Here is a 27,323-nt window from a genome sequence, read left to right as displayed (position 1 = left end):
GAGGAATGCCACTTGCTTTGGTTGAATTAGCATTCTCATTATCTTGTCCTGGTCGTCTTCCAGGATCTAATGCATGCTGACCATGAGCCAATATGTTGGCAATGAGAAGCTCTCAAAATCATTTGTTTTTTTGGCTTTTGTATAGTAAATTGTACAATTCTTTTTTAGCTAAGCGGATGAAATCACGCACTGAATGGAACAAAGCAGATTCCTCACTAACTTTTTCACTTGCTTTTCTCCTTGTCCAGCTTCTTAGATCTGGAAATAACAGGAAATTTATGTACAATGGAAGAACAAAAAGAAGATCCCATCAAAATGAGACCTGGAAACCTTGATACATGTCACATAGTAATTAGTCAAACAGACAACAACATATAGAAAAGGCCCAACAGCTCAATCCTCCATTAAAATAATAAATAGAAAAGCTCCTGGTGGACCCTTTCTGGCACCTACTTTTCATGAGAGTGAACTTATATTTGTCAAAGTAGCCGTTACACCTCACCCTCTATCTTAATTCAGAATCTCTCTCTTTCTCTAACAGGAAATCCGTGCCTTTCTTTACTCCCCGCTCCCCTGTTTCAATCTCTCTTCTTACATACATAACGTCTATCTCTTTCTCTCAGACAGGAGCGCATACGATTCAAGAATGGTTCTTCTTACAATGGCTCCTCCCATGCAAGAAGCTGTCTTGTCAACTCCCTTATTATCATCTGCTACAGCAAGTAGTAGCAGCATTAGCAGCACGAGCAGTGAAGCTGATGATAGCCCACCCGCATCACATCGTTTTGAGCTTCTAGATGTCACCAAATATGAATTTCCATCCAAAACGTTTTCCGGGTCTCAAACATACAAATCTTTGGCAGTGCTGTCTGGGCATGTTGGTTCAGTTTCTTGCTTGGCCTTATGCGGGGAATTCATCTTAAGTGCATCACAAGGCAAGGACATTATAGTGTGGCAACAGCCTGATTTGAGGCAGTTCACAAAGTTTGGCCAAGGTGATGGCTCGGTGAAAGCGCTTGTGACTGTTAGCAATAAGGTTTTCACGGCACATCAAGATAGTAGGATCCGAGTTTGGAAGGTGTCAAGAAGCTCAGAGAATGTGTTTAAGCTTGTCGACACACTTCCTACTACAAAGGACTATTTGGGGAAGTTCATGAAGCAAAGCAATTATGTCCGAACTAGGCGGCATCATAAGCGTTTATGGATTGAACACGCGGATAGTATATCTTGTCTGACAGTCTATGATGGATTGATTTATTCAGGTTCATGGGATAAGACCCTTAAGGTGTGGAGGATATCTGATTTGAAGTGCTTGGAATCAATTAAGGCGCATGATGATGCTATCAATAGCTTGGTAGCTTGTAAGGGAACAGTGTACTCAGCATCTGCAGATGGGAAGATTAAGGCTTGGAGTTGGGGAAAAGAAGGGAAGACCTCTCATTCGTTGAAGGGGATTTTGGAGGGTCACAAGGATGTTTCATTGAATTCAGTTGTTGTTTCTGAGGATGGAAAGTGGGTGTATGGAGGGGGTTCAGACGGGTTTGTTATGGGATGGGAAGGGCAAGGGAATGGTGATTTTGTCAGTTGGAAATTGGTGAGCGAGACAAAAGCACACCATATGGCTGTTCTGTGCATGTGCCTGATGGGAGAGTTTTTGTGCAGTGGCTCAGCTGATAAAAGCATTGGTATTTGGAAGCGAGAGGCTTATGGTAAACTTTGCACAGTTGGGGTCATCAATGGTCATGAGGGACCAGTCAAGTGTTTGCAGGCGTCTCCCTGTAATGTTGGTAGTGGCTTCTTGCTCTACAGCGGAGGCCTTGACAAATCTATAAGGGTGTGGTGGGTGCCCAAGAACTCTGCTAAAAGGGAGGATCAACAATGAATGCATGTTTTGTGAGTAGTGAAGCACTGCTTCCATTTTTTATTTGTTTGTAGTGCTTCTGCATGCTTTTGCTTTTGCTTTGATTCAAGCTGTGAACATAGGAGAAGTTGAAGTTGGTTTTTGGGGGTTCAGGTCTCAATGTGCAGTTAACTTAGGATAAAGTTCTTGAGAGTGGTGTGATCAATTTTTCTTTTTATTTTTGCTTCTTTTTTCTGGGTTTTCACACAGTTTTCTGGATTCTTGTCAATTGTAATTAGTGGTTTGGGGGAATATTCAAGCAATACAATCATTTTACATTTCTTTTTTCAGTTGTATGATTGAGAATGTAGCAACTCTCTGTTTTTTAATGAAGAATTATCATTTGCTGTTGGAATCATGTGTTTGCTAATTAAGGACAAACAAATCAGGTAGACATCATAGAGATTCTATTCCTTCTCAATGATAATTAGAATTTCAGTGATTTAATCAAGGAATTAAACAATAATTTATGGCCTTTACATGATTATGTTGCAGCTCTTATGCAATTTAGTTAATTAAATCAGGTGCTTGAGGACAAACTTAAGTCTAATGAAGTCATCTCTGTAATGGGGGCCATAGAACATGGCATCGTTCAAAAGCTTACTCTTATAGATAAGAAACGACTTAAACAAACAATTTAAGAAGCCATTTAACAAAGGAATCTTTCCTCTGTGTTATGGTGTTCTCCAACTTCGTCCATGTAAATATTCCTCTGGTTTGCTTAGAATCTTACCAAAAGCTGTTACAATGAAAAATGAAAAAGCATCAGGGAACCCAATATAGTAAAGTAACAATGGTTAAAGTCACCGTAAAGAAACTACTCAGCTTATTGAAGCCGAAAGCAGCGAACCGACAATTCTCTACTTGTACTTTTGACAATTACTCTACTCATAGTTTTGCCTTTCATCCCTGTATTGGACCACAGGAGCATCTAGATGAAAAAGACCTAGGCTGCCTAACTCCTCTGTTATAATTTGTTTAGTATATCCTGAGATCATCTTTTCTTCAGTTTATTGCGCACATCGCTTTTATATATTATTAGAGAATGTATTTCTTTGAATTATATATGAAAAGGAAATCATGCCGCCATTAAAATGCAATAGTAAAAAAACTTCTGGATTGCATTACTTTCTACCAATCCGAGCAACCAAGAAAAAAAAAACTCAAATCGACAATTGAAATATTCATAAAGGAAAAGTGGCAACAAATTAAAGAAGAAATTGATACCTCGAACAATTTGTTTGTCAAACAAATCTGATGTTTTAGAATTGCATTTCTTGACAAGTTGAGAAGATGGAAAGGGGTTTAGTGAACTTCCAAATAATGTTGTGAGGCATTCATATATCTCTGGTCCATCAATGCATATGCCTGTTCCATTTAAGTTGTAAATTTCAGTTATTTCTTTGGCAGCTTCACAACATTCTTCACATGTACTCTCATCGTTGACTCCTAGTCGGTAGATATAACTTGTTCTGTCTAATTTCTCTCACAAGGTGTTTCATAGGATGGATTAGAGAGGTTGAAATTCTTCAGCCAAGGCTGATGAAATGAATACAAAGAAAATGAAGAAAAAGTTTATTACAGGACTCATTATGGAAAAAAATTTTGAAGAAAAATGATAAGCTATTTGAACTCAAAGGATTGATGTATTTCTGGAAATTGGGGTTTATATATAAAGCCTTTGCTTGGAAGTTGGGGTTGATAATTCTGGGGTTTTAATCGGTTAAAAGTGGAAGAAAAGGGATGGAAGCTTAGGGGTGGCCGATCGAGAGAAGGGACGGTTAGGCTTCATTGAAGAAATAAAGAAGAAGAGAAGAAGTAATACCACCTTCATGCATGCACACAGACAGGTGTTCAATGCTACTTATATCTTACTTAAATCACAGGAACTTTGCATGAGAACAATTGCACTTTTGTTTCTTTTTAAGATTTTTTTTTTTTGAAAACTATTGCAAATATGTTTGCTGATGTTATGGGATTATGATTTCTCCACTGTTGCATAGATTTACTTATGGAAATATGTTTATTTATATTCTTTTACACTCTTAATCGTGAAGAAAAATTATGAAAATTGTAACAGTGAGTGGGAAAATGAGAATCAAAACCTCTTTTCATGTATGTATGTAAAAAGTCAATAGGCCAGGAATAAAAACAAAACTATATCCAATTCGATTACATAAGATTTAGATATATTTTATAAATAAATTTCATATATTAACTATGAGTTTTTTTTTTGTTCGGATTCGATTTTGGATTTGGATTAATTAATCAAGTGTCCGTGAGCGGAAAAAATTTGAAAATTTGAGTATCTAATAGGTTAACAACTTTCACATTGGTGTGCGATTTGTATAACACAAATTTCCTTAGTTTATTTTTTTTTATATTATTAGAGAATGTATATCTCTGAATTACATATGAAAAAAACAAACCGCAATCCATAATTTGAGAAACAAATCTACATAAAGCATAAAATATAAAATGGAAAAAATGAAAGCAACAACAGCAATCCAATTAGCAATCGGAAATGATACCAATGAATAGCAACACCTTCGAAAGGTCCTGAAATTAAGCAAGAAAAAAAAAACTCAAATCAATGATTGAAATATTCATAATCATAAATAAAGAGTGAAAGTAAATTAGAGAAAAAATTGATACCTGGAACAGGTTAGCCATCGGAAAACAAATGGGGTATCTTCGGAATTACATATTTTACCAAGTTCATAAGCTAACAAGGGTCTAGTGAAAGACTAAATAATCTTGTGATCCATTTACTTTGTAAACTTCAGTTATCTCCCTCGCAGCTTCACAACATTCGGAATTTGGAAGCTCTAATTTGTTTCGTAGGTAAGCGTAGCATGCGTCGTCTAATTTATAGCAGAGGGGTGAATAATGCACGGCTGATGGAATGAATAAAAAGAGAACGAAAAAAGTAATGCAGGAAGGAAGCCATTGTTGAGAGGATTGATGTAAACTATAAAAGCAGCCTTTACTCAATATAGAAATCCTCGAACCCAAGGTACCATACCTTATTCTTTGCTTGGCAATCTTCTCATTTCAAAACTGCCCCAAGATGATGGATAATATAATATTCATTTGGTTTAAACGTTGAGATTTTGCTGCCAAAATCACAGACTTGCTTTATCTTCCTTTGAATCTGTCAAAATGTGCTTGTGATGATATATATGAATCTATGTAGCAAACATTTTCAGTTTATGTTTCATAGTTTGATTCGTAACCAACAACATGGATTGCTTTTGCTAAATGTACATTCAGCATTGGAATTTGGAGCAACTGATGAGTTCACTATCAATAACCGAGAAACGGAACATAAATAAACAGCCTTGCTTTGTTGCTTTATGTTGTTGGCATGCATTTGGATGAGACTGGAGCTTCTCCGACATCATTCGGTCTGTGAACAATTGCAACCAGCTATAATCCATGTTGCAAGCGAATATGATATGATATAATATAATAATTACTCTTGGGCCTCCAGCAATTCTTATGACTCGAATGCAGACAGGCAAGGAAACAAGTTTCGGTATTTTGTAAAGAGATGGAAGGTTGGATATATTTAACCAGTTTTAGGCATTTTGTAAGGTATACAAACGAAAACAAATGGCCATGCGTTAGCCAAATTTCATTCAATAGCAACAGCTTGCATACGTTTTCATTATCATTACAAAGGACTATTGGACTGTCTATATATATATCTAAATCAGTTGCAGTTCAGTTCCTAATATTTAGAGGTTAAGGAGCGACCAGCTATGGCAAGAAAAAGGAACAATCACTTAGCCAAGTCTGTAACCATGTTCGATTTTCCTGCCACACGCAATCCTTGGTATGGGTTGTCCCAATATCTGTAACAGAGGCATCGTCAAATCGTAGCCGTTGGCCTTGAGAAAGCATAAAGCTGACTGGGCTGTTTGTGGAACCCGGCTTGTTTCTCAAATCGCCTCTAGCACTAGCCAAAGATCCTCGAGCTGCAAAAGCCCAAATATATACTCACCTGATGCCCAGCCAGCTCCAATAGAGCTTGAACCAACGCCACTATAGCCCATCTAGAATGGCAGCCCAGACAAATTTAGAAAGAGGCCTCCCTCGCCGCCTACTGGCGGCGGTAAAATGGTATTTTTCCGAGTAAGAATGTTGGTCAGCGTTTGTAAAACGATGCTGCATGCATAATGAGCTATAATGTTGGGGTCTAATGCTGTTGATGAACACAGCAAAAACTTGTACAGAGCGGGTCTAAGAGAGTTGTGTTAGATTAGAAAATACAAAACATCAAGGAATCCAATATAGTAAGGCAAGGGTTGTTTATTGTTTAAGTCACTATAGTATAGTATAGTATAGTATAGTATAGTAATGGTGGCTTTCCTCTCTGTATGTGTTTAGAGCTTCTTGCTAAGAATTTGGTATATCATGGCACGCATCGTTTAGTTTTCTTTGCTTCTTTTTTGTAGTAAAAAGAAATGAAAAAGTAACAATAAGAAAACTAATAAAATTTATTTATTTTTATTGAATTAAAATATAAAACGAAAAAAAAAATAAAAAGTTACAGCAAAGCAATCCCAAAAGATTAAGCTGCTAGCAGCAACTGTGCGGAGCATAACATCACATGCAACATTGTCGATAGGGCCTAGCAGCAAGATGGAGTTGATGCCACAGATGCGGTGATCAGTTTACAAAGCATTAGCAAAAACCTAATCCAGGGAGAGAGATGAGTCATTTTTGAAGAATAATTAAGGAGAGAGAATTGATGCAAAGCAAGTGTCACAATTAAGTATATACATACCTGCCTCAGCACTCTTCTTGAATGAAGCTAAGTTCACGGCTTAATTTGTTATATATATCTCCTTAATTAGCATATATAATATTATATAATATATATATATTATATTATGAATATTAAATTTAGAAATATAATTTTTGTAACAAACTGAATCCGTTTGTTGTATTGCTTAATTTTAATTTAAAACTTGTTTGTAAAAATGGACAAGTTTTGCAGCTTGGTTTTGCAATGTTACAGCACATCACATGCATTTCTGTGAGCAAAGCTAGGTCTTGCGATGCATGCAATATGCATGTTTAAAGAACAAGTAGTGTTGGTTAAATATTGTAATTAAAGTTGAGAAGATGAAGTAGTATATGTTTATGGGCCTTCTTAATCATCCCTATTCTTTATATGTAAGCAGCTCTATTACACGAGTTTGGCAAACCATAACATCTTCCATGCCTAGTTTGTTTGAATTAATTGAACTTGAATCATCACGCCAATCTCAACACCTACCTTCATATATTCTGATTAAGAAGAACAAATTAAGACATTGAAAATTTGATCATCAGCCAGGGAAGATGAAATCAATACAAAAAGAAAAGAAACAATTTTAATCATATGTAAAGGTAGGCATATATATNAAATAAGTAATATATAGTAGTAAGTATAGATATATATATATATATATATATATATATATATATATATATATATGTTGATCAAAAAATAATTTATAGTCACAATCGAGATATTGTTACTTATCTTGAAACTGTCTGCATGCCTCATTTTGCTGCCGAAACCACGGTTTGGTTATATCTTCTTAATATATTTGTTAAGTTTAATTCTTGCATGAAGGGTTCTCGTGGACAAGTTTTCAGCTTGGTTTTTGGTGTTAAGCAAAGTCACAGCTAGCACATCACATTAACATGTGTTAGCTAGGGGTTGCCATGCATGTTTAAAGAACAAGTGTTGGTTCAATATTGTAAAGTGTATTAAAGGACTTAATTTTCATCCTTGTATATATTCTTTGTATAAACGCGAGCAGCTATTACATATGAGCTTAACTTAACCCAAGCAGTGAAGCCATACCATAATTGCTCTGCTCATACTTTTGGTGGCTTTCCTTTGTATTAGCATCTGATTTCTTTGTATCACATATGAGAAAAAGTAAGCTAGCTAATTTGTTTAGTAGAGCATAATTAAGATGCATCTTTTCTTCCATCTATTTTTTCTTTGCTTCTTTTGTGTGTATCTTTGGATTATAGAGTAATAAAACAAAGACCATAACAGTAAAAAAAGTAATGGATTTTATTTGTTCGAGCTAAAAAGGCCGAAACAAGCGTACGTATATAAAAACGAAAAGGAAACTAAAAACATAAGAGCAGCTAGCTGAGCTGAGATGACCATGGTCGTACTAATCAAAAGCAACAATTACTGAAAGGCCTGCAAGAAGAAAACGAATATATATATTATATTTGTTAAATTTAGGAAGAGATTGATTTACGTACGTACGTACCTTGAATGAAAACGAAAAGACGCGTGCAACAGCACACACTACTAATCAATCTCTGTAGTTAAATTTAGGCCTATTATACCTCTGCCAAAATCAGGGCTTTAGTGAGATATGAGATTATGATTTTCTGATTATACATCAAGGTTACTGTAGTTAAAGATGGCTTTTATCTTACCAACTTCCTTTCATACTTTGTTGCGTAACTGGCAACATGAAGTTCTTTTGCTAAATGCACATTCGGCATTGGGACGTCAACTGCCTTGCTTCCTTGCTTACTCTGGCATTTGGATGAGACTGGAGCTTCTCATGCATAATTCACGCCTCATTTGTAATGTGAACAAATGCATCCAGCTGCAATCCATCTTGCAAGCGAGTATGACATAATATAATAACTCTTAGACCTCCAGCTTCTTATGACTAGAATGCAGACAGGCAAGGAAACAAGTCTTCCGAATTTTGTAAAGAGATGGATGGTTAGATTTAACCAGTTTTTGGCATTTTGTAAGATATACAAATGACAACAAATCGCCATGCATTGGCCAAACTTCATTAAATAGCAACAACTTCCATACATTTTCATTATCATTACAAAGGATTATTGGACTATATAAATCTGTTGCAGTTCAGTTCTTCATTTAAAGGTTAAGGTGCGACCAGCTGTTGCAAGAAAAGGAAAAATCACTGAGCCAATTCTGTAACCATTCGATGTTCCTGACACACACAAGCTTTAGTATAGGTTGAGCATAATGTGAACAAAGTATACGTAGCCAAAAAACTCCAAAACTCTGGTGCCTTCTATGTCTGTTTGTAGAAGAGAACGTACGCTTGGTCATGCAACACCTTGCTTGTCCCAATGGCTGTGACAGAGGCATCGTCAAATCGTAGCCATTGGCCATTGAGGTAACGAGCATCAGCTGTATAATGCCCCTTAGAGGGCTCTCTTCCATGATGGGTAATTGTAGCAACAAGTTCATATTTTCGGCCCTATAAATAAAGTACAAAAAATAAACATTAATAATAGCATTGGCTAGCTAGCTAGTTAAGGGGTAAAAATAAACAAGAACCGTTGAGTGTAATGTTTCAGCTATGTATTCTGGTAAATTATATGCTGGTAAACATGGCTGCATACACCCCGTTTGTAATCTTGTGCAGCAGCCTTGCTATTACATTCCTCCCTAGAGCAGTTTATTAATGAATTATATTTTACTTGGCTGAGCCAAAAAATTGAATATGGCATCAGGTGTCTTCATGCTTCACAATGTGAAATAGCACCATACAGAATAATGCAATGCAGCTGTATTAAACAAGTGAATGAAGAGAAGTATTACCTCAGTAGATGGAGAAACAAGTAGTTCCCGACCCAATACTAACTCAAGTGGGAAGCGTACAGGCTTATGCAATTTGGTGCTCCCCTGGCTTCCATAGCTAAAACGCATCAGGTGTAAAATCATTATCTTTGAAAGTGTCTGTATCTTGACAGATTTTCTGGCAGTGACAACACCAGCCTGCTGGGCATAAACAAAAAACGATATCCAATTTATCACAAACAATATCTAAACATACAGGAAAAGATGAAATGTAAAATAGAAACAAACAATAAACAAACATCCAAAGTATAAGATTTATAAAAAAATTGAACATGGCATTTCTAATGATAGTGTACTCTTCTAACTCATCATGCAAAAAGCTGGGAAACTCGTGCGAGCAAATATAGTAGCCAACAGCGAAATGAAACAGTTAAAAGAAAATAGATACCTTCCCAGCTGTTGATGCGCGATACCCCTCCAGATATTCTGGTGCAGAAAACAAATGAAGGGCATCCTCAATAGTAAGAACAGCTTCAGGGTGGATATCAAGGTGGAGCAATAGAAATGGTTGAACAGTAGCTGAAGCCTTGTTTCCTTCCCCACAGAACAGATTAAGGAAAGAAAATGATTAAAATGTTAATAAATGATAGTGTAACCAGATAACAGAGTGCAAAACCCACCCAAGATACACAAACTAACTCTTGGATATAACAGACAGAATAGAACCAAGTTTGGATAAGTATATACTTATTTCCACTTTGTTCACAGATCAAATTTTACAACCTTAAATTGCTGGAATTATCTAGTTGACTTGTCCATGTCAGTTTTAGCTTGTCTAAGCACTCTTTTGGTAGGTACACTCATAAGAAAAAATAAACCCACAGGTTGCAAACCCCATAAATATAAGTAATCTAATAATTAACCTCATGAATCGGCTATTTTTGTATCATCCAATATACTTTGCATGCCATAGAAAATGTCCCTACCTCTTGCCTTCACCACACTTCTTAACTGTCCTCCAAATATATCACTTAGCTCTGAGGGAAGGAAGCTTTGAGTTCTTGTGATTGCTGATTTATTTTTGGGCCCAACTGTCTCCCATTCATCATCTTCTACAGAAGAAACAAGTGATGACCTGACCCCAATAGAGCTGCTGGGCTGCCCATCAAGCTTAATCAATTCATTGTGCATTTGATCCATGATAAAACTTAGAAACTCCTGAGCATCTTCCTGCCTAGAAAAGATGATAAATAGAAAATCATCTCAATGTTAATACAGAAGACAAACAGTAGTCTAAATTGCAAGACATTAAACATAGTAGATAGTTAAGTCCATTTTTCATTCTGTTTTTCAAGCATATACAAACATTTCAACTAATCATAATATTTCTTCTAAATAAATGATGATGTGGAAGCTGTAAAAAGGTAACAACTAAATCACTATAAATTGACAGCAAAAATTAGGAGAGTGGGGTTTGATGAGTAAGATAACTAATCTCTCAAAATCTTTTAGCATTTCAGAAAGGGTTAAATGAAATCAAGAAGGCCAGGACTAGCATATATAAATTCATGATCATGGATGGAGACATTTCAATACTATCATGTTATCAACTAATCAAGTTTTTTTATTGTCAGATAAAGAGTCCATGCAAAGGATGTCAGTTGGTACTGGCAAAAAAATACATATCCTGAAATAATACTGAGGTAGAAAGTATACAAACCTTGGCCTACCAGATATGCTATTTGGCACATCTGGAGTAAAACTTTTAAGAACAGCTTCAAACATGGCAGGGCTGAAAGGCCTACCGATCTCAAGGACTGTTGTATCTTTCTTCTTTACATTAGGATTGCTGGATGGCACATCAAAGTCAGAGACAAACTCTGCAAAAGCAGTTAACGTAGGAAAGCCAACCTATCAAATCAAAGCCAAACAGAGGCACTAGTTAGCTGAACAAGTTCCAATTTACTTATCTTAAAATATAAAAAATCATCAATTTGAATATGGTCATTTGTTAGTGCATAAGTTCAAGGAAACAGCATAAATATACAACAAACCTTGGGTATGTTACGAAGTCTAAGTCGCTGCAAGAGTTGAACAAAAGGAGAACAGGAAAGGAGAGCCTGTAAAGTGGCATTGAGAAAGCATAAATTTCCAGTGTTGATTAAGCCTCGGGATAATAAGTTTTTAGCAACCGTAATGGGCTCCTTAGCTGCCTTTGGAATGTCTCCATCAACAGTGCACGCTAATGAAATATCAATCATCCCATTCTGATCTCTACCCTCCATACTTTCGCTCTCAAGGACATGAAATTTCAAACTTTGAAAATTATTCAAGGAACCACAATCATTTTGCGACAAGTGCAGTGAAGTTACATCAGTGCTTTTAACATTCAGTTGTTTTATACCATTACTGAGGCTAGAACTCTCATTGGTACTCTTTGTAGTTCCATTTTCTTTTGGAGTTTGTAATGTAGTTGAGGTATGATCTCTTGCTGATTTTATACTTTTTCTATCCGCAATTGGTGATGTCGAGGACAGAAAGCCAACTGGCCTGTTTGTGGAACTTAGCTTGTTGCTCAAATCACCGTTAGCACCACCCAAAGATCCTCCAGCTGCAAAATTCAAAGAACCAGATTGCAATTCTTTCTTTTGCACAGGCTTTTCAGCATTACCAGCTGACCGTTTTGACAGCAATGACCTGGTTTCATCTTCTGAAAATGACCCAAAAAGGAATACCTGCTAAAAGCAAGAAAAACAATGGAGAGAATTTTAATTAGAGGCCTAGTCAATTGATGGCTGATGCATAAGTAAGTAAAACATAGAGACGCTTGTCTTAGAAAGGGGAAAGGCAAAACCTCCTTTTTATCATTGGTAATAATTCAGTTTCAACCACATGATATATGTATGCAAGTAAATCCCAACCCACAATCATCAATCAATCTAAAACATTCCAAAATTTTAATGCTAGAAAGAGAAGAGCGCATAAGCAAAAACCCATCAAACAAACGAAAATTCCTAAACTTTTAAGTCCTTAACAAGAAAACAAAAGTAAACCCACCTCAGAAACAGTTTTTATTCGTTCATTTAACAAAAAAAAAGTTATAAAATTTAACCAAAAAAACAGAAATCTTCAGAGAGAGGCAGGGAAGGGAACTAACCTTAGAATCAGTCATGTTTTATGCAAAGGGGAAGTTTGAGAGGAAAAGAGAGGTATAGAGAAAAGATCAAAGGCTAGGCCTTGGGCTTGGGAGGACCCTGAAGGAGCAGAGAAGAAAGAGGGTGTGATTGAAGAAGACATGAAAAAAGAAGGAACCTTGAAGGGGAGATAAAGAGAGAGCATTTAAAGGAAGAACCCTCTCTCTGATCCTCTTCGACTTCAGCACAACCAAGCATAGAGGGACTGGGAAAGGGAGGAAATTTGAATCCTTTACTTAGCTGGAGATTTCTAGGGTTTGGTTTTTTAGAGGGATTTATTGCACTTGCTGTGCTGTTTTTGGAAAGTCTCTCTTTTTTTATAAATAACTATCTCTTGCGTGCTGCCCTCCCCACCCCAAATTGACAAAAATATACAAGGATTTATTCAATTCTCAGTTTACAAATTTTTATTCAATTAATTAAATAGTACTATGTTTTTGTAATATAAAAAAAGAATTTTCCATATAAAAATAGTCCAATATTTAACGCCTTGGCCTTTAAATGTGCTTTTTTTTTTCAATTTAAATGTGCTTTTTCTCTATTCATAAATGGAAAAATCTAATTATCTAAAGAACATAAGAAAAAGAGGGAAAAGAAAAAGAAAGGAAATAATGCAACAGGACAAAACCCAAAAGGACCAAACGGCTCTCACTCCCCATTTTACACTTGAAAATTCCAAATTCCTTGGTCTCTGCCTCTGTCAGTCTCCGCCATGCCCACCCACCACCACCACCGCTCCACTCCTCTTCTCTCCTCCACCTCAGCCGCCTCATCCTCTTCCCAATCCTTCCTTTCCAAGCTGCTCCTCCTCCTAACAATCCTCCCTGTCTCTTTAGCTGCCTTAGCCTTCGTTCTCCAGTGGCGCGGCGGCAGTGTATCCGATCCCACCGTCGTCACATCCTCCGCCACTTCTCGATGGGCCCCACTCGGGTCCCACCACGAGGTCTTCCCTGGCATGGAGACTTTCTCGTCCCTCTCCCCCAAATCCCATTCTTCTGCTGATTGCATCAATCTTGGTCGTAGCTCTTCCCCTTCATTCCCTTACTATGGAGACTGGAAATTTGGTTTTGAAGCCAATTTGAAGCCAAAGGTACGTTTTTTTTGTTCTTTTAGGAATTGATCTGAACCTATTTATTTTGTTTGCTATGGGATGAGAATATTATGTTGGGATCGCCTTCTTGCTTCTTATGTTTTTTTTTTTTTGCATAATTTTGGTTGTTGGGTTCTTTGTTTTGGGATTGATCTTGGTTCTGGTAATTGATATTTGGCGGATATTGCTTAACCACTGTGGTTTCAGCTTGGGGTCTTGTTGAATTCTCTCATTTTGGCTTTGATCCGTCTCTGTGTTTTGGATTTTAGGTTGAAATTTTTATTATTCAATTCATCGACTTCAAAGTTTTTGTCTTTCTCCCAATTGACCTGTTGTTGGAATTAAAAAATTTTTGCTTTGCAAAGTTGTTTTTATCAAGTGGTTTTCCTTCTCATCAAATCAATTTTATAGTAAGCATGCATACATTCATTAGCAACAGAAGGCTTAAATCAAATTCTTACCTTCTTTTTTTTTTTTGGTTATTTTGTTAGCTGACTTTTCCTCCAGAAGAAATTGGAGTGATTTGTTTATAACCTTCAGCTGTTTTGCTTCTCAAATGGCAGATTTGTGTCACGACAAGTACATCAGCTGGCTTGGAGCAGATTTTACCATGGATGTTTTATCATAAGGTTATTGGAGTCACAACCTTTTTCCTCTTTGTGGAAGGGCATGCTGCATCTCCTAACGTTTCTAGAGTTTTGGAATCTATTCCTGTGAGTTTATGAAGCCTTTGGCTTCCTCCGATTTAGTTTTGCTCTGTTTTTCATAACTATAAGTAGAATTGTTCCACTTTATTTACTTGTGGATGTCTTTTGTCCAAATTGCTTATCGCATAAGTTTTACATTGTTGCTCACCAGGGAGTAAAAGTTATATACAGAACAAGAGAGCTTGAAGAGCAGCAGGCTAAAAGGTCAATTAGCATTTCTCCTTTCATGATTGAAATACATTTCTAGGATTCTAAAGCTAAAGTGAGAAACATGGTTGTTCCCAATGTTTTTTCCTGGTATTTTGTTTAAGTAGTAGTTTACCTGAATGTGGAGGCTACTGGTGATAAGTTGTCTTTATTTTGCACTATTTCATGCTTTCTTTCATTACTTTTGTTTGTATGCATCTATATTTATCCCTTCATCTGTTTCTTTTCCAGTTCTTTAGGGACAACTCCCATATTTGTTTTTTGTCAAAACGGTTTTGTTTTGTAACTTTACTGTCAGAGTTTGTTTTCTTAATCTTATTGTTTTGGCAATTTGTTTTGGTTATCAGCCGGATCTGGAATGAAACATGGCTTTCAAGTTTCTTTTACAAGCCATGCAATTATGAACTATTTGTGAAGCAGTCTCTCAATATGGAAATGGCCATTGTCATGGCAAGGGTATGCTGTATGAATGATTCTATTTTCATGAATGGAAATACTTTGTTGGTTGTAATTGCTAGCACAATGGTCTTGACCTTATTTGATGAGTTTATTCTTTTGCATTTTGAAATTCAAGGATGCAGGAATGGACTGGATACTTCATCTTGATACTGATGAACTGATACACCCAGCTGGTGCAAGTGAATATTCTTTGAGGCAGTTGCTCCTTGATGTGCCTAGCAATGTCGATATGGTCATATTTCCAAATTATGTGAGTGGCATTATATAAATTATTAAGAAGTATATCAATAAGAGAACTTAGAATTGGTGGTTATGATTGTATATCTTGTTATTCATTTGTCATCCTGGCCTGCGGTGTTTGATAGTGGAAATTTACTCCCTTTTTGTTTAGGAGAGCAGTGTCGAACGAGATGATATCAAGGATCCTTTTAGTGAGGTAAATTTTCACTTGTCCTTTTTCCTTGCTTTTTATTACTTCAGCAAATTGAATGACTGAAGTTGAGGATTTGGAGTTTGGTACATGGCTTACTTTTCTATCCTTGCAAACAGGTATCAATGTTCAAGAAGAACTATGACCATCTTCCGAAGGACACATATTTTGGCATGTATAAAGAATCAACTCGCGGTAATCCAAACTACTTCTTGACTTATGGAAATGGGAAAGCGGCTGCTCGTATTCAGGATCATCTTCGTCCAAATGGTGCTCACAGATGGCATAATTATATGAAAACCCCAAAGTATGGTGATTCTGTCTACACATAGGAAATCATGATCAGATAACCTGATGCAGTATGAGAATCATATATACATATATCAAATTCTTATGTAATTCAATTTACTTCAATATTTGGGTGAAGGGTGGGAGAGGAGGAGGGGTGGTTGGGGGTGGGGGTGGGGATGGGGATGGGGACCAGCTTGGTCATTGATAATGAGAGCAAGTTTTATGTTAGCATCATATCATTGATAAGCATATAACAATTGAAACTACTTGGGGGTATCTTCACTCTTATCTTCTGTCTATTGGTACATAGAAATAGCACTTGTGATCATACTCGGAACAATTTTTTTCAGTGAAATCAAATTGGAGGAGGCTGCTGTTCTACATTACACATATGCCAAATTTTCAGACCTGACATCTAGACGTAATCGGTGTGGCTGCAAACCTACGAAGGAAGATGTCAAAAGATGCTTCATGTTGGAATTCGATAGAGCTGTAAGTTCAGTACCTTCTGTTATTCTTGTATTCTTGTTTTATCTTGATATATTTGCTATTACTATTCATGAGTTGTAGTAAGTGTTGGAACATGGGAATGCAACAAGCTATTAAGGCACTAAACTAGATTTTTTTTTTTTAAAGCAACTAAACTAAACTAAACTAAACTAGATTTTTACCACTGGAGTTACAGACTTTTGGTATTATGCTGTCTGAAGTTTTTCTTGAGAAATTTGGGGAGTCTAAAATTAAAGGGGAAGACCATTAAGTACATGATTTAGCTAGCTAGAAGCATCAAAGATCAATTGAATAATTGACACTGATAAAAATGGAAGCAATATTTCAACTGATGTTTGATAAAGTTCCAAGTAATTCATATGGCAATATGCTGAAGGATCTGTTTTGTGGTTAATATTCCTGTGCGGTGGTCAGTGGACAGCCAAGTGAGTCTTTTGCGGCATGAGCGAGCGCCATCCTGGTTCTTGATTTCATTAAATCCTGAGTTTCCCAGTTGTTTGTCTTTTTTACTCATCTGAGAGCATGGATGAGATGTTGTGGGGTGAATTTTTTGCGTTATGTGGATGGATTGCTCTCTGATGTATAATTCTGCTTGGTATGATTGTTTTTTATATCATTTCCTTCTAAGTGTTGTGTCATTGTCTATGTAAATTTTATTCATTGCAGGCATTTATAATTGCTTCAACTGCAACAGAGGAAGAGATGCTTAACTGGTATATACTTGAATGCGGGATCTTTTTTAGTTTTTTGGGTGCTCTGTTTCATAGTCCTTCTCAACTTGAATCTAGTGTGTGAGTGTGCTGATGTAGAACTATATGGCCTCTGGTATTTGTAGGTATCGTGAACATGTTGTATGGGGTGAAAAAGACCTTAGACTGAAACTCCTGAGAAAGGGGATTTTAACTCGCATATATGCTCCTATGGTAAGAACAGTTATTAGCATTTTTGATAATAAAGAACTCACAGGAAATTAAAACTGCCATCTTTAAATTCTGTTTGAAATGATATAAACGTTATCTCTTGCTGTCTCAGGCCATAATACAAGGTTTAAGGGAGTCTGGTGTCTTCAGCTCCATTATTGCAACTGCCCCCACTACTCTTTCAAGGGACAAGTTTTTAGCTTCCATTGATAGTAGTAACTCATCAAGAGCTGTTCCCTCTGTGTCTTTTGCTTCAAGAAAGATTGGTAGAAGCAGAGAGCATCAGGCATCTGCTAGGAAGGTGCTAGAAATTGAAGCTAGTGCAGATCATGAGGCTGCTGTTCTACCATTGTCTCCCCCCAGTATGGACAATGACGACCTCATCAGAGAATGATGGAGTGACTGGTGTGAATGCTTCTCTATCTTCTGCTACTTTGGATGGTTTGCTTTGGAGGGATGGAATCAAGAAACAAGAGAAAGAGCACGCAGGCAGTTTCCTTGTTTTGGTGTATGGTCAGAGAGATTTTTGCTCTACAACTTGATGTTGAAGCAAGAAATCTTGTATTTTAATTCTTATCTGTAGATACCACATTATTGACATTTGAGGTTGTCATTATTTCTTATTACATTACATGGAAATGAAACGGAAGAACTGTCATATTTGTGTATTTCAGATCTTTTGGAGTTGTTACTGGAAAGTTTTCACAGAATTTTTTATTCTTTATGCTTCAAATTGTCCCTTTCATTCATGGTTTAGGCGTAAGCTTTGGCCTTTGCAATTTCACTAGGACAAATCATGATTATGAGAGCCAAGTTAGATCTATAAAACGAGAATAGCATGATTGTTAAACCATTCAGATGATTATGGTGACACTTATTTTGGTACAGAGTAAAATACAAAAGAACAGCACAAAACGAAAAACAACTGAACTTAATCCTAAGTTCCTAAAAACCAACTAATAAACAACTTAATTCCTGAAGTGAATCAACAAATCTGATACTTATCTAACTAGCAAAGCTAACATTTACATCAATTTGTTCAGATGATGTTCCCAACATAATTTTATGCAATCCAGATGGCAAAACTTTGTAACCACTGCTGTCGACAATGTTCAAGCTCTTGCAGACATTGAGCTCAAAGTTAACCTTTTGACTCTGTTTAGCAGCAACAAAAACTCTTTCAAATTCAACAACCTGTTGAAAAGGAGTTCCGACGATTCCATCCGGAGGCTTTGAGTACACAATCACCACTTCACTACCATCTTTGTCGCCGGTATTCTGGACTTCAACCTCCAAGGCTATTTTATCTTCACAAGTTAAATCATTAACCACAACAGAAGGGCATGGTTGCTGGACAGATGTGTCTGTCAATTCCAACTCGTGACAGTGCTGGGTATTATTCAGTTTAATAGGGATAGATACATTTGTGGGTGTCGTCAACTTGTAGTTAAAGCTTGTGTAGCTTAGTCCATAGGCAAAAGGATATACCGTTGAACCATTAAAGAATTTGTATGTTCTTCCAGGGTAACCTTTTTCCTCGACTGGACGTAATTGCATGGATGTCATGGGTAGCTTATCCACATAATCAGCTGTATACCATGTAACGGGTAGTCTTCCTCCTGGTAAAAAAAAAGAAAAGGAAAAAAAAATCAAATCATGTTAAGTGCTGAAATTAAGTAATTTTCTGTTGGTGAAAATCAAGCATTAAAATGGCTGCTTACCAGGATTGTACTTTCCAAAGACAACATCTGCAATGGCACGACCACCTTCCTGTCCAGGATGTCCAACCCACAAGATTCCTTTGATTTTATTATCATCCTTAGCAAATGAGATATCAACCCCACCTGCAGTCATCACTACAAGAATTACGGGACCTTTGGAGGCATTAGCAACTTGTTCGACCAAGTCCTGTTGCAAACCAGGAAGGAGGAGATCATTTCTATCATGATCCTCTCTCTCAATTGATAAATCTGTACCGACCACAAGTATAGTAGCATCTGCTTGTTTAGCAGCTTCAGTGGCTTCCGTGATCTTCGTATCATTCGGGCAATTTAGGCCAGGACATCCCTCTGCGTATATCACTTCTCCAAAGGCAGAAAAGCCCGAAAGTGGAGAAACATATCGGCAAGGGTTACCTGCAATAATGGAAGAAACCAACATTGAGTAACTGAACAATTACATGGCAATCAAATGTGAAAACTGTTATATATGATATTGTTACAACCTTCATAATTTCCGAGCATTTGTTTCGTAGCGTTGGCAAGTGGCCCGATTATTGCCAGGGTCTTAAACGCTTCAGGGTTCAATGGCAAAGTTGCATCAACATTGTTGAGAAGTACAATTCCTTCCCTAGCTGCTTGCCCTGCCAATTCAACGTGTTCTTGTGTACATATATCTTTCTTTCCAAGTGACTTAAAAGATGGACTTCCATCGAAGAATCCAAGCCTCATTAGTACCACAAAGAGGTACTTTAAAGACTTATCAACATCTGCCTCATTAACTTTTCCTTGCTTGACTGACTTTTCAAGAGACTTAGGGTAAGTGTCTCCACAATCCAGATCTAAACCTGCAACAACATGCATGAAAGAAAATCTTCTTTAGTCTGTGCTCAAACTATAAACATTACTCTTAAAAATTGCATTTAGCCAATATATATCAGCTACTAGCCTGCTTTTAGTGTCTGCGCCACGGCATCTTCCGGTGTATCACCGAGCCAATTCATTTTGTTATCGTTGTGCATCACTTCAATGGAATCACAATCTGCAACTATATATCTGCAAAACAGGATTAAAAAATCAAAGTAAATAAAATTTATTTCAACATCTCTGACAACAAAAGGACTAGTAGGTTTTCTTGTATACCCGTTAAGTTTCCACTCTTCTCTGAATGTTTTTTTCAAAAGAAAGGGATCAGCGCAAGTTGGAACTTTGTTGACTTTATTGAAAGAGCACATTACGCTGCTCACATCACCATCTCTAACACACATTTCAAATGGACGAAGAAAAGTTTCCACCATATCTTGCTCAGTCACCTTCATTCAAACAAGAAAAAAACTTCAATTTGCTTATCAATATGATGCCGACGTTTTCATCTATATATACATATACTGCACTGAATTTACCTGTGCATCGAATGTCTGTCGATTAACTTTCTTCCAGTTATCAAGATCATAAGCAGCGAAATGTTTGCAACATGCAGAAACCTTAAGAGGCCTAGAGCCAGGATCTGCTGTATGTTCTTGTCCTTCAATATCTTGCAAACCTCTTACATAATTAACGCCATACACACCGACCACGAAAGGATCTTCTCCAGACGTCTCGGTGATCCTTCCCCATCTAGGGTCCCTTACGGGATTTATGTTTGGACTCCAATAGGTTAACCCACCTTGCCCCAGATTGTACATTGCCCTTGCTTCTGTTGAAACGACCTGTATATATGCATATAACAACAACAGTTACAATGTTATTCACTATCATCAAAAAAGCCAAAAAAAAAAAACCGATGTACATTGTGAAACAATTCCTACCTTTCCAATGGCATTCCAAAGCGACTTATTAAAGGATGCAGTTGTGTGGATAACGGTAGGAAAGCTTGTTGCACCAGGAACAAGCTCAGTAAAGAATGTGCCGCGGCCGACATGTGCGACACCATGCAAAGCTTCAGACCACCATTGATATTTGGGCAACCTAAATCTTGGTATAGGCTTAGAAACGTTGTCTCCCATCCAATGCACCTTCTCTGTTAAATTCATTCTATCCACCAAGTCTTTAGCTCTAACTTCATATGGAAGACTTGTGTCGCAATATCCTATGTCAGACATGTTCACATTCCTCGCTTCCCACTCGTGAGGATCACAAACTATAGAAGGTGGGTCTCCTTGCTGCTTAAGATCACCACCAAATGCTAAACAAATAGGTAAAAAGTAAATAATAACGAGGGAAAGAGCACAAAGAACATTGAAGCTCTGTGCAGCCATGGTTTAACTTTTTTTGTGTCTGCGTGTGGACTGTGGAGAATGTGAGGATAGATGACCCTTCTTATAGAAAAGTATAATTCAACAAGATATTAGATTATTTGATAAGCACTATCATGTAAAATTTGATAAGCACTATCATGTAAAATTTGATAAAGCTATGAGCACTATATTTTTATCCAAATCTAAAAATTGACCAGTTGTTGGAATTTAAAAGTTTCTGCTTTATGATATTTTTTTGTAAAGTGGTTTTCTTTCTTATCAAATCAATTTTATGGTGAGCATGCATTCATTCATTATCAACAGAAGGCCTAAATCAAGTTCATACCTTCCATTGGTACATTAGTAATTGAAACTACCTGACTTGTGAGAATGATAGTAGCTTTTATTCACTATCATTTCCGGTCTATTGGTACACAGAAATGGCATTCTGATCATACTCGGTACAATTTTTTTTTAGTGAAATCAAATTGGGAGGATGTTGCTGTTCTACACTTTCACGTATGCCAAATTTTCGGACCTGACATCTAGACGTGATCAGTGTGGCTGCAAACCTACCAAGGAAGATGTCAGAAGATTCTTTATGTTGGAATTTGATAGAGCTATAAGTTCAGTACCTTCTGTTATTCTTGTATTTTTGTTTATCTTGATATCTTTGCTACTGCTATTCACGAGTTGTTGTAAGTGTTGGAATATGGGAAATACAACAAGCTATTAAGGTACTAAACTAGATATTTTTTTTTTTGAAAAGCTACTAAAACATTTACCACTGGAGTTACAGACTTTTGGTATCATGCTGTCTGAAGTTTTTCTTGGGAAATTTGGGGAGTCTAAAATTAAAGGGGAAGACCATTACATACTTGATTTAGGTAGCTAGAAGCATCGAAGATGAATAATTGACACTGATAAAAATGGGAGCAATGTTTCGACTGATGTTTGATAAAGTTCCAAGCAATTGATAAGGCAATATGCTGAGTTTGTGGTTAATATTCCTGTGAGGCGGTCAGTGCACAGCCAAGTAAGTATTATGCGGCATGAGTGAGCACCATCTTGGTTCTTGATTTCATCAAATCCTGAGACCATGGACCAGATGTTGTGGGGTGAATTTTGTGCTTTATGTGGTTGGATTGCTCTCTGATGTATATTTTGGCTTGGTATGATTGTTTTTTATATCATTTCCTTCTAACTGTTGTGTCATCGTCTATGTAAACTTTATTCATTGCAGGCATTTATCATTGCTTCAACTGCAACAGAGGAAGAGATGCTTAACTGGTATATACTTGAGTGCAGCGTCTTTTTCTTTTTTTGGGTGCACTGCTTCATTGTCCCTTTCAACTTGAATCTGGTGTGTGAGTTTGCTGACGTAGAACTATTGGTCTCTTGTCATCAAGAGCTGGCATCAGGCATCTGCTAGGAAGGTGCTAGAAATTGAAGCTAGTGCAGCTCATGAGGCTGCTCTTCCACCATTGTCAGCCCCCAGTATGGACAATAACGACTTCATCAGAGAATGATGGAGTTTCTGGTGTGAATGCTTCTCTCTCTTCTCCTACTTTGGATGGTTTGCTTTGAAGGGATGGAATCAAGAAACAAGAGAAAGAGCAGGCAGGCAGTTTTCTTGTTGTGGTGTATAGTCAGAGAGACTTCTGCTCTGCAACTTGATGTTGAAGCAAGAAATCTTGTATTTTAATTCTTATCTGTAGATACCACAGTATTGACATTTGGGGTTGTCATTATTTCTTAGTTCATTATATGGAAATGAAACAGAAAATCTGTCATATTGGTGTATTTCAGATCTTTTGGACTAGTTACTAGAAAGTTTTCACAGAATTTGCTATTCTCTATGCTTCAAATTGTCCTTTCATACATGGTTTAAGCATAAGCTTTGGCCCATGCAGTTTCACTAGTACAAATCATGATTAAGAGAGCCAAGTTAGTTCTATAGAAGGAGACTAGCCTAAGAATCATGATTGTTAATCCATTCAGATGATTATGGTGACACTTATTTCGGTACAGAGTAAAATACAAAAGAACAGCACAAAACAAAAAACAAATGAACTTAATTCTAAGTTCCTAGAAACCAACTAATAAACAACTTAATTCCTAAAATGAATCAACAAATCTGATACTTATCTAGCTAGTAAAGCTGACATTTACATCAATTTGTTCGGATGATGTTCCCAACAAAATTTTATGCAACCCAGATGGCAAAAGTGTGTAACCACTGCCGTCGACAATGTTCAAGCTCTTGCACGCATTCAGCTCAAAGTTAACCTTTTGACTCTGTTTTGCAGCCACAAAAACTCTTTCAAATCCAACAACTTGTTTAAAAGGAGTTCCCACAATTCCATCCGGAGGCTGTGAGTACACAATCACGACTTCGCTACCATCTTTGTCGCCGGTATTCTGGACTTCAACCTCCAAGGCTATTTTATCTTCACAAGTTAAATCATTAACCACAACAGAAGGGCATGGTTGCTGGACAGATGTGTCTGTCAATTCCAACTCACGACAGTGCTGGGTATTATTCAGTTTAATAGGGATAGATACATTTGTGGGTGTCGTCACCTTGTAGTCAAAGCTTGTGTAGCTTAGTCCATACGCAAAAGGGTATACCGTTGAACCGTTGAAGAATTTGTATGTTCTTCCAGGGTAACCTTTTTCCTCGAATGGACGTAATTGCATGGATGTCATGGGTACCTTATCCACATAATCAGCTGTGTACCATGTAAGTGGTAGTCTTCCTCCTGGTAAAAACAACAAAAAAAGGAAAAAAAAAATCAAATCATGTTAAGTGATTATATTAAGTAATTTTCTGTTGGTGAAAATCAAGCATTAAAATGGCTGCTTACCAGGATTGCATTTTCCAAAGACAACATCTGCAATGGCACGACCACCTTCCTGACCAGGATGTCCAACCCACAAGATTCCTTTGATTTTATTATCATCCTTAGCGAATGAGATATCAACCCCACCTGCGGTCATCACTACAAGAATTACCGGACCTTTGGAGGCATTAGCAACTTGTTCGACCAAGTCCTTTTGCAAACCAGGAAGGAGGAGATCATCTCTATCCAGTCCCTCTCCCTCAATTGACAAATCTGTACCGACCACAAGTATAGTAGCATCTGCTTGTTTAGCAGCTTCGGTGGCTTGCAAGATCAACGTATCATTCGGGCATTTTACGCCAGGACATCCCTGTTCATATATCACTTCTCCGAAGGCTGAAAAGCCCAAAAGTGGAGAAACATATCGGCAAGGGTTACCTGCAATAATCGAAGAAACCAATATTGAGTAATTGAACAATAAAATGGCAATCAAATATGGAAACCGTTATATATGATGTTGCAACCTTCATAATTTCCGATCATTGCAGTCGTAGCATTGGCATGTGGCCCAATTATTGCCAGGGTCTTAAAGGCATCAGGGTTCAATGGCAAAGTTGCATCAAGATTCTTTAGAAGTACGATTCCTTCCCTAGCCGCTTCCACTGCCAAGTCAATGTGTTTGTCGGTACATATATCATTCTTTCCAAGTGACATAAAAGATGGACTTCCATCAAAGAATCCAAGTCTCATTAGTACCGTATAGAGGTACTTTAAAGATGTATCAACATCTGCCTCATTAACTTTTCCTTGCCTGACTGAATTTTCAAGAGCATTAGGGTAATTGACTCCACAGTCCAGATCTACACCTGTAACATGCATGAAAGAAAATCTTCTTTAATCTGTGCTCAAACTACAAACATTACTGTTAAAGATGCATTTGGCTAATGTTTGTTAGCGACTAGCCTGCTTTGATTGTCTGTGCCACGGCATCTTCCGGTGTATCACCGAGCCAATTAATTTTTGTATCATTATGTATCATTTCAATGGCATCACAATCTGAAATTATGTATCTGCAAAAGAGGATTAGAAAATTAAACAAAATAAAATTTATTTCAACATCTTTGACAACAAAAGAACTAGGTTTTCTTGTATACCCGTTAAGTTTCCACTCTTCTCTAATCGTTTGTTTTAAAAGAATGGGATCAGCGCAAGATGGAATTTTGTTGACTTGATTGTAAGAGCACATTACACTACTCACATCACCATCTTTAATACACATTTCAAATGGACGAACAAAAGTTTCCACCATATCTTGCTCAGTCACCTGCATTCAAAGAAAAGAAAAACAGCTTCAATTTGCTTATCAATATGATAGGTTTTCATTTATATATACATATATGTCACTGAAATTACCAGTGCATCGAATGTGAATCGATTAACATCTTGCCACAAATCGAGATCATAAGCAGCGTAATGTTTGCAGCATGCAGCAACCTTAAGGGGTCTAGAGCCAGGATCTTCTGCATGTTCTTGTCCTTCAACATCTTGCAAACCTCTTACATAATTAACGCCATACACACCGACCACGAAAGGATCTTCTCCAGACGTCTCGGTGATCCTTCCCCATCTTGGGTCCCTTACGGGATTTATGTTTGGACTCCAAAAGGTCAACCCAGCTTGCCCCAGATTGTACATTGCCCTTGCTTCTGTTGAAACAACCTGTATATATGCATATTACAACAACAGTTACGATGTTATTCATTGTCATTTAAAAAAAAAATAAGACTAGATGTGGATGGTGAAATAATTTCTACCTTTCCAATGGCATTCCAAAGCGACTGGTTAAAGGCTGCTGTTGTGAGGATAACGGTGGGAAAGCTTGTTGCACCGGGAACAATCTCAGTAAAGAATGCGCCATAGCCAAAATGTGAGACACCATGCAAAGCTTCAGACCACCATTTATAGTCAGGCAACCCCAATCTTGGTATACCAGAAGCCCGATCTCCCATCTGTTGCGCCTTCTCTTTTAATGTCATTCTATCCACCAAATCTTTAGCTCTCACATCATACGGAAGACTCTTGTCGCAATATCCCATCTCAGCCATGTTCACGCCCCTCGCTTCCCACAATTTAGGATCACAAACGTAAGAAGGTGGTGCTGGTATAGGCTTAAGATCACCACCAAATGCTAAACAAATAGGCAAAAAGTAAATAATAACGAGGCAAAGAGTGCAAAGAACATTGAAGCTTTGTGCAGCCATGGTTTAACTCTTTTTTAATTTTTTGTGTCTGCGTGTGGACTGGGGAAAATCTGATAGGTGACCCTTCTTATAGAAAAGTATAAGTCAGTCAGATCAAATAGTTTAGATTAATGTCAACAAGATATTAGATTATTTGATAAGCACTATAAAATTTGATAAAGATAACCTACGGATACAATAATTTATCCAAATCAAAATATTGACCTGTTGTATAAAGTTACTTTTGTCAAGTGTTTTTCTTCCTTATCAAATCAATTTTATAGTAAGCATGCATACATCCGATATCAACAGAAGGCCTAAATCAAGTTCATACCTTCTTTTTTTTTTGGTTATTTTTTGTTAGATGACTTTTCCTCCAGAAGAAATTAATTGGAGTGATTTGTTTATAACCTTTAGCTGTTTTGCTTCTCAAATAGCAGATTTGTATTTACAACAAGTACATCAGCTGGCTTGGATCAGATTTTACCATGGATGTTTTATCATCAGGCTATTGGAGTCACAACCTTTTTCCTCTTTGTGGAAGGGCATGCTTCATCTCTTTCTAGAGTTTTGGAATATATTCCTGTGAGTTTATGAAGCCTTTGGCTTCCTCCGATTTAGTTTTGTTCTGTTTTTCATAACTATAATTAGAATTGTTCCAGTTGATTTACTTGTGATTGCCATTGGTCCAAATTGCTTATAGCATAAGTTATATGTTGGTGCTCTCCGGGGAGTAAAATTTCTATGCAGAACAAAAGAGCCTGAGGAGCAGCAGGCTAAATGGTCAATTAGCATTTATCCTTTGATGATTGAAATACATTTCTTGGAGTCAGTTTAGCTGTATGTGGAGGCTACTAGTGTTAAGTTGTTCTTATTTTGCACTATTTCATGCTCTCTTTCATTATATTTGTGTGCATGCATCTATGTTTACCCCATGAACTGTTTCTTTTCCAGTTCTTTAGGGACAACTTCCATTTTCTTTT

The 27,323-nt window shown here is 37.1% G+C and overlaps 5 protein-coding genes across 8 annotated transcripts; 2 read left to right on the top strand and 3 right to left on the bottom strand.

Moving 5' to 3' along the window:
* Positions 535-2,249, top strand: LOC18585748 (myosin heavy chain kinase C). The gene has a single exon (XM_007008728.2). It carries the CDS (start codon positions 647-649, stop codon positions 1,880-1,882), a length of 1,236 nt encoding a protein of 411 aa, XP_007008790.2. The 5' UTR covers positions 535-646; the 3' UTR covers positions 1,883-2,249.
* On the bottom strand, positions 8,703-13,056 carry LOC18585747 (ubiquitin carboxyl-terminal hydrolase 24). 4 transcript variants are annotated; one of them, XM_007008723.2, is made up of 7 exons: positions 12,652-13,056; positions 11,549-12,229; positions 11,215-11,405; positions 10,481-10,728; positions 9,943-10,088; positions 9,516-9,692; positions 8,703-9,171 (listed from the first exon to the last, which is right to left on the bottom strand). In XM_007008723.2, exons 1-7 carry the CDS (start codon positions 12,664-12,666, stop codon positions 8,983-8,985), a joined length of 1,647 nt encoding a protein of 548 aa, XP_007008785.2. In that variant the 5' UTR covers positions 12,667-13,056; the 3' UTR covers positions 8,703-8,982. The 4 variants fall into 4 exon arrangements, with proteins under 4 accessions (XP_007008785.2, XP_017984744.1, XP_007008787.2 ...); XM_018129255.1 differs by having other exon boundaries at positions 9,516-9,695; positions 11,549-12,232; positions 12,652-13,032; XM_007008725.2 differs by having other exon boundaries at positions 8,792-9,171; positions 9,516-9,695.
* On the top strand, positions 13,288-18,019 carry LOC18585746 (glycosyltransferase-like KOBITO 1). Its single transcript, XM_007008720.2, has 11 exons — positions 13,288-13,778; positions 14,342-14,491; positions 14,637-14,689; positions 15,040-15,148; positions 15,267-15,401; positions 15,543-15,587; positions 15,701-15,888; positions 16,223-16,364; positions 17,049-17,095; positions 17,218-17,305; positions 17,415-18,019. The coding sequence occupies exons 1-11, from the start codon at positions 13,401-13,403 to the stop codon at positions 17,694-17,696; spliced, it is 1,617 nt and encodes a 538-aa protein (XP_007008782.2). The 5' UTR covers positions 13,288-13,400; the 3' UTR covers positions 17,697-18,019.
* LOC18585745 (beta-xylosidase/alpha-L-arabinofuranosidase 1) lies at positions 18,308-21,122 on the bottom strand. The gene is made up of 7 exons (XM_018128739.1): positions 20,829-21,122; positions 20,424-20,729; positions 20,164-20,333; positions 19,970-20,076; positions 19,527-19,868; positions 19,024-19,437; positions 18,308-18,921 (listed from the first exon to the last, which is right to left on the bottom strand). Exons 1-7 carry the CDS (start codon positions 21,120-21,122, stop codon positions 18,308-18,310), a joined length of 2,247 nt encoding a protein of 748 aa, XP_017984228.1.
* Positions 22,835-26,361, bottom strand: LOC18585744 (probable beta-D-xylosidase 5). The gene is made up of 7 exons (XM_018128738.1): positions 25,915-26,361; positions 25,514-25,819; positions 25,255-25,424; positions 25,064-25,170; positions 24,625-24,966; positions 24,125-24,538; positions 22,835-24,019 (listed from the first exon to the last, which is right to left on the bottom strand). Exons 1-7 carry the CDS (start codon positions 26,359-26,361, stop codon positions 23,406-23,408), a joined length of 2,400 nt encoding a protein of 799 aa, XP_017984227.1. The 3' UTR covers positions 22,835-23,405.

The sequence above is a fragment of the Theobroma cacao genome, chromosome 10 (assembly GCF_000208745.1).
Source record: "Theobroma cacao cultivar B97-61/B2 chromosome 10, Criollo_cocoa_genome_V2, whole genome shotgun sequence".
Taxonomy (NCBI): Eukaryota; Viridiplantae; Streptophyta; class Magnoliopsida; order Malvales; family Malvaceae; genus Theobroma; species Theobroma cacao.
Note: the sequence above shows the minus strand (reverse complement) of the source record. Positions and strands in the feature narration are given on the sequence as shown.

Bases quoted from the DNA above. Each gene is read 5' to 3' on its own strand.
- LOC18585748 (XM_007008728.2), top strand. From the start codon at position 647: ATGGTTCTTCTTACAATGGCTCCTCCCATGCAAGAAGCTGTCTTGTCA.
- LOC18585746 (XM_007008720.2), top strand. From the start codon at position 13,401: ATGCCCACCCACCACCACCACCGCTCCACTCCTCTTCTCTCCTCCACC. The intron at 14,492-14,636 runs GTGAGTTTATGA...GTTGCTCACCAG, and splicing joins GAGTTTTGGAATCTATTCCT to GGAGTAAAAGTTATATACAG. The intron at 15,588-15,700 runs GTAAATTTTCAC...CCTTGCAAACAG, and splicing joins TCAAGGATCCTTTTAGTGAG to GTATCAATGTTCAAGAAGAA.
- LOC18585744 (XM_018128738.1), bottom strand. From the start codon at position 26,361: ATGGCTGCACAAAGCTTCAATGTTCTTTGCACTCTTTGCCTCGTTATT. The intron at 24,967-25,063 runs GCTAGTCGCTAA...TGCATGTTACAG, and splicing joins GGCACAGACAATCAAAGCAG to GTGTAGATCTGGACTGTGGA. The intron at 24,020-24,124 runs GTAAGCAGCCAT...TGTTTTTACCAG, and splicing joins CTTTGGAAAATGCAATCCTG to GAGGAAGACTACCACTTACA.
- LOC18585747 (XM_018129255.1), bottom strand. The intron at 10,089-10,480 runs GTAGGGACATTT...TCTGTGGGGAAG, and splicing joins AAGTGTGGTGAAGGCAAGAG to GAAACAAGGCTTCAGCTACT. The intron at 9,172-9,515 runs GTAATACTTCTC...CTTTATTTATAG, and splicing joins TTGTTTCTCCATCTACTGAG to GGCCGAAAATATGAACTTGT.
- LOC18585745 (XM_018128739.1), bottom strand. From the start codon at position 21,122: ATGTCTGACATAGGATATTGCGACACAAGTCTTCCATATGAAGTTAGA. The intron at 20,730-20,828 runs GTAGGAATTGTT...GCATATATACAG, and splicing joins TTTGGAATGCCATTGGAAAG to GTCGTTTCAACAGAAGCAAG. The intron at 19,438-19,526 runs GTTGTAACAATA...CCATTATTGCAG, and splicing joins AATGCTCGGAAATTATGAAG to GTAACCCTTGCCGATATGTT.